The sequence below is a fragment of the Ictidomys tridecemlineatus genome, chromosome 2, assembly GCF_052094955.1.
Source record: "Ictidomys tridecemlineatus isolate mIctTri1 chromosome 2, mIctTri1.hap1, whole genome shotgun sequence".
NCBI classification, from domain to species: domain Eukaryota; kingdom Metazoa; phylum Chordata; class Mammalia; order Rodentia; family Sciuridae; genus Ictidomys; species Ictidomys tridecemlineatus.
Window position 1 is genome coordinate 29,082,593 of NC_135478.1, and position 6,000 is coordinate 29,088,592.

At 47.4% G+C, this 6,000-nt stretch overlaps 1 protein-coding gene across 1 annotated transcript in view; it reads right to left on the reverse strand.

Moving 5' to 3' along the window:
- Positions 1–3,322, reverse strand: part of Gpd1l (glycerol-3-phosphate dehydrogenase 1 like) — a 57,834-nt gene extending 54,512 nt beyond the window's left edge. Inside the window, exon 1 of the mRNA XM_078038230.1 lies at positions 3,083–3,322. Coding sequence (XP_077894356.1) covers positions 3,083–3,129 — 47 coding nt within the window. The 5' untranslated portion in view covers positions 3,130–3,322. The remainder of the gene's footprint in view (positions 1–3,082) is intronic.
- Positions 3,323–6,000: the final 2,678 nt, after the last annotated feature.

Sequence of the window (6,000 nt, forward strand, 5' to 3'; positions counted from 1 at the left end):
TCTAATTTCAGTGGTAATTCAGGTGCAAGTGGTCTTCAGAAAATGCACTCTTTAAGAAATACTATTTAAAATGTAACATTTAACCTTGTGACAAATCTCCATTCCACATTATATTTCTCTTGATCTTATCTTCCAAGCCCTGAAGGTAAGTTTCCTACTGGCAGGGACTCTGTCTAGTGTATTGCTGTAAAGAATACAGTAACTACTTGGGAAAAACACTCCAATATCTACTGAACCAGAACTGAACGCTCCATGTACCCTTTGGGGGCTCTATGGCTTGAACTCAGCTCCTAAGACCTTGAATTTCTCTGGGGAGGCTGTGATCCTCTCTCTAGGACTAGAGTGGCTCTGTACCCAACCAAGGCAATGGCAGAGATGCCAACATCTGTTCCCACCTGATCCTGTGATTAATGAAGCCAGGCACCCAGCCCAAACTATGGGCTTCTTTCTCAATGGCTCTGCTTCAGAGTCACTGGCCAAGTTCTAGTCCATTTCCCCAGGCTGGAGTGGGCCAAGAAAACAGTCAAGTACATCAGAATGAGGAAGCCAGGGGCTTGCAGCCAATTCTCAGTGGAGGGTAAGGAGGTTCGCTTCACTACTATCACTGGGGCTCAAATCCAGCATGGCAAAGCTGTGCCACTTTTACCTGCACCTTCTAAATTAGGAAAGAGGCCTGTCACCCGTGGAATTTTATAGGAGAGGAAACTAATTTTAAAAGAACATGTGCTAAATGGGTGCTTTTCCAGTGGCATGTCCAACAGGGCAGCTGACATCTTATTGAAGTGACCTTGAGACCCAAATTGGCAAAGTCAAGCTGAAACCTCCGGATGAAGCTCTGCACTGGATAGGTAATGACTCCATGAAACGTGCACGACTTTCTGTTGTTGGTTGAAAAAAAAAGAGTGCCCAGTACTCTTGATTTGTAGAATAAAGGGAGAAAAGAACACATATAAACATTCACTTGTGTCTGACAGAATTCCTCCCGAAAGGTCAGAAGAGATCAACACTGATTTTCCTTCAGAAGGTTCCTAGGGGGACAAAAGTGGATGGGAGATGTTTCGCTGTACCTTTTAGTTTATAAAAAACCTGTAATTCCTGTAAAGAGGCTGAGGCAGGAGGATCACAAGTTCAAGGCCAGCCTCAGCCACTTAACAACACCCTGGCTAAAAAAAAAAAAAAAAGGGTCTGGGGTGGGGGGGCTGGGGTTGTGGCTCAGCGGGTAGAGAGAGCACTCACCTTGCACTTGGGGTCAGGATTAAGACCCTGGGTTCAATCCTCAGCACCACATACAAAAATAAACAAGTGAATTAAAGGTGTTGTATCCAACTACAACTAAAAAATAAAGATCTGGGGTATCAGAGTGCTTGCCTACTATGTGTGAAGCTGTGGGTTTGATCCCCAGCACTATACACACACATACACAAAATGAGTAAATGAGCTCCTAATCAAATACAATACGAGGTTTAAAATTACTTTGGGGGATGGGGTATAACTCAAAGGTACAATGTGTGCTTAGCATGGGATAGGCCCTGGGTTTATCTCCAGCACCAAAAATAAAAATTAAAAAGTAGTTTTCAGGGCTGGGGATATATAGTTTAGTTGGTAGAGTGCTTGCCTTGCATGCACAAGGCCCTGGGCTTGATCCCCAGCACCAAAAATAAATAAAATAAAATAAATAAATCGTTTTCAGACATTGATTTAGCATTTACTTAGCATTTTGGAGGGCACTAAGGTAGATGTTAGCCTTGAGCTGGGCAGGGAAGCTGGGTGGCACTGGCCTATAATCCTAGCTACTCAGGAAGCTGAGGTAGGAAGATCACAGTTTGAGGCCAGCCTCCCAACTTAGCAAGATTCTGCCTCTAAATAATTAAATAGGAACGGGGATGTAGCTCTGTGGGAAAACACCCCTGAGTTCAATCTCAAGTGGGGGAGGAAGGAGTAGAGACCAATAATTAAATCATTTCAGCGCATGGACAGAGATCAGCAATAAGGATTCAGAGAAAGTTCATCCTTTGATGGGATAGAAAAGTGGAAAACCAGGTTCAGGTTTCTTCAGAGAAGTATTTTTGTCTGTCTTAAAAAAGTAATGTCAGAGACCAAATACCATGTGCCCATGCCTGCAGCACTTCTAGAAGGCTGAACCGGGATGTGAGTCAGGCCACAGAAACACAGGTAAACAAACGCACTGAAAGGGAAAGGGCACAGTGACTCCAAATGATTCTGTACCACTCCCTCAGAAGTGGGAAGAGAAGTGAAGCAAAGATAAAGAGCTTGAAAATACCAAGGCTATATTCTGCCTCCTTTCCTCCCCATGCTCCTCTGCATTCACCCAAACACATCAAAGAATCACACCGTGTGAGTTCGATAAAGGCTGCTACCAAGGAGCTGACACGTGTAAAGTAAGTGTCAAGAGCGCCTTGCACATAGTGCTTTATAAAGGTTAAAGTCAAATCAAGCCCTGGAAATGCAAAGCTTTGCAAACATCTCCCCATAGAAGAACTCTCAAGGTCCCCGGGAAACAAGGCCCTTTGGAACTTGGATCTTCTTCCTGATGCCACGTTACTAAGATACTGGACGTTATCAGAAGCGGAGATGAGAACCATACCTTAATGGGCAGAGCTTGCCCCGCCAGAGACCCGAATAGCAAGCCCTCTGTGCTTCGGTTTGCCCAACATCAAAACTACACTAATTCTTGGGCCTCCTTCAATTCCTCGACCCAGGCGATCGGTAGGGAGAATTGAGAACGACCTCAGAATATTGCGCAAAACATCAGGGCGTGGTGAGCAGGTGGTTTCTGTGCGCTCGCCGCGCGGATACCTAGGCGCGGACAGGTGCCCATGGGCGCGCGGTGCCCTCGGTCTGCGTTGCCCCCGCGGGCACGAGGGCCCAGAGATTCCCAGGCTAGGACCTCGGTGCGGCCTCCCCTGGCGTGCAGTGCCCAGCCTGGCCCCGAGGTCGCCCACCCCGCCTCCCTGCGCGCGGTGCCCGGTGCCCACGCTGCTGCGGGGAGCGCAGCTCTAGACCGCCAGGGAAAGGGGCTTCCTGGAGGCGGAGCCCGCGCCGCCAGCCCGCCTCCGCTCACCAGTTCCCCGAGCCCACGATGCACACTTTCAGAGGTGCCGCTGCCATGGCCAGACCGGTATGCAGCAGCCCAGACTGTGCCTCCCCGGCCGGCTGCCGGCCTCCACCCGCTCAGCCTCGCCTGCAGCAGCTCGCGGCGACCCGCCCTGCCTGCCTCTCCGCCAATAGACACGGCCACCCCTGCCCGAGCGCCGGGGGCCACAGATGACAGCCGGGGAAGACCCGCCCCGCCACTCCCAACAACCACTGCGCACGCCTGGCCCTGGCCTCCCAGCCCCGCTCCTGTGCAAGCGCACCCCTGCCCGAGGCATGTCGGGACTTGTAGTCCACACCACCGACCACTGCGTGCCCCAGAACCGCCGCCTCCACCGCGCCACGTGCAGACCTGGGTCTTGGCGCAGAGACTTGCATGCCCAACTCTGGAGGCTGCCCTGCATCCCCTGCACGCTCCTTTCTGCCTACTCGGGAACAGCTGCCACTCTGCGATTGGACTCCAGAGAGACTGTTAGGTTGACTCTAAGGTTAACCCACGTGGACCAGAGCTCGAAGTGCTCACCTTTGCCTCACTTGTATACACAATGCACAGTTAGACCCCCCTAAACTTCTCAGCGAACTTGGATTATGGAGGGGGGGGGGCTAGGCCCTTGGCTGGCCGGGTGGGGTGGGGGAGTACCCTCACCCACTTTAGAAGCAGGACTTGACCCCCTCATTGCTTTACCAGGACCTGACTGGTCCTTGTTTGTGGTTGAAACCACACTTCTCTCCTCCCTGACAAATAGAATGTTATTCAATCTGACCAAAGATTACAATTACACCTATATGGAGAATGCTAAACACTGTCAGAGGAGGACCAAGTAGTTTAAACCAGAGGTTCTTAAACTTTGCTGCAATAAATCCAAGAGCTTTAACAAATCCCCACACCTAGGCACCACCCCAGACTGATGAGATGGGATGTGGGCTTTCAAAAAAAAATTGGGGCAGGGGGTATGTACTCTGGATTAAATCCAGGGGTGCTTAACCACGAAACCACAAACACACACACATATACACACACACACACACACACACACACACACACCCTTTTATGTTTTAGTTTGAGACAGGGTCTAAGTTGCTGAGGCTGGCTGTGCACTTGGGATCATCCTCAGCCTCTGAGTTGCTGGGATTACAGATGCTGGCCACTGTACCCAGCCCATATTACAGTTCAAAAAGAGATTGAAAACAGCCCAGAGAGGTGGCGCATGCCTATAATCCCAGCGGCTAGGGAGGCAGAGGCAGGAGGATTGCGAGTTCAAAGCCATCCTCAGCAATTTAGGGAGTTGCTAAGCAACTCAGTGAGACCCTGTCTCTAATAAAATACAAAATAGGGATAGGATGTGACTCAGTGGCTGAGTGCCCCTTAGTTCAATCCTTGGTACCCTAAAACAAAAAGAGAGAGAGAGAGAGAGAATTGAAAATAGCAACAGTGATAGAGAACTTAAGAATAAAAGTGAAGCCAGATTTAAAGTTAGGTAGTCAATGTAGTTAGATCTGGTCTAATATCGAGTGAAATCTAAAATGGAGGCCATGCTGAGAATGATTCCCGGAAACATAGGACAACTCATGGAATGTTAATGAAGTCCCGAAAAGGCCTAGGCCAAAGTCCACCTCAAAGAAGTGTTAATGAACAGCCTCCAGCAGATTTGAAGATAGCCCATCCCAAGAAGTGATAATGAAGTCCTTCCTGCCCAGATTACTTCTTTGGCCCACCTGTGTCCCACCCCTCAGGCCTTTCAACCCACATTCCATCACCAAAACTATAAAAAGGGGAGACAACCTCACTTCCAAGGATTCCACCTCTTGGGTCCCCTTCTTCCTTTGGGGGAAGTCTTTTCTGCTGTCCTTTAATAAACTTCTAATTTCTACTCTGACCTTGCCTCAGCGTGCTTCTTTGGTGCTATTCTTCAACATCGGGGAAGCAAGGACTCGTCACCTGTCAACAGCGGTAATAGAAGTATCAGTAGACACTGGCTATAGAAACTAATATTGCAGCACCTAGGAAAATACTAGGCCTTGGGGCTGCAGTTGTGGCTCAGCGGAAGAGTGCTCACCCAGCACACGTGAGACCCTGGGTTTGATCCTCAACACTACATAAAAATAAGTAAAATAAAGGTATTGTGTCCAACTATAACTAAAAAATAAATATTGAAAAAAGAAAAATACTATGCCTATTTGTTTCCCAGAGGATTCACTGTCATTTTGTTTTCATCTTTACTTTACTCTGTGACTCTACCAAAAGACTGAGGCAGGAGGACTGCAAGTTCAAGGCCAGCCTCAGCAACTTAATGAGACCTTGTCTCAAAAAATAAAAAGGGCTGGGAATATAGCTGTGTGGTAAAGTGCCCTAAATTCAATTCCTAGTACCAGAAGGAAGAAAAAAAGGAAGGAAAGAATTATGTGTGTTGTTTATGCTATTTGTTTAAGAAAATAAAGGGAGCAGGTAAGACAGAGCATTTTCTCCACTTCTTTCTGATAGTTTGTTTCCTATCATTTGCACTAATGCAAAGACATATAGGGTTGATGGGAAAGATGGACTAGTTAAGCTTTATTCCCTTTGTATTTGTGTTACAAAACACACTTGTCAAATTAATGAAGTCATGCATTTGAGTAGTATAGTTGTAGTTGCAAAGATTTACACCTAATTGTTTATTTTTAATCTTTGCCTAAAAGTTTTATACCTTATATGGTAACTCTTACTCACAAACGTTACAATTACACCTATTTGAGAATGAGCAACCTGGTTATTCTGTGAACACATTCTGCCCAGCATAGACCTACAGTGTTTATTGATCACTTGATATGTACAACACTTTGTGCCAGAATAGGTATGGTAGGTCATTTGTTTTATAGATTAGTTACAGAGATTGGGGCTGGGAGTTT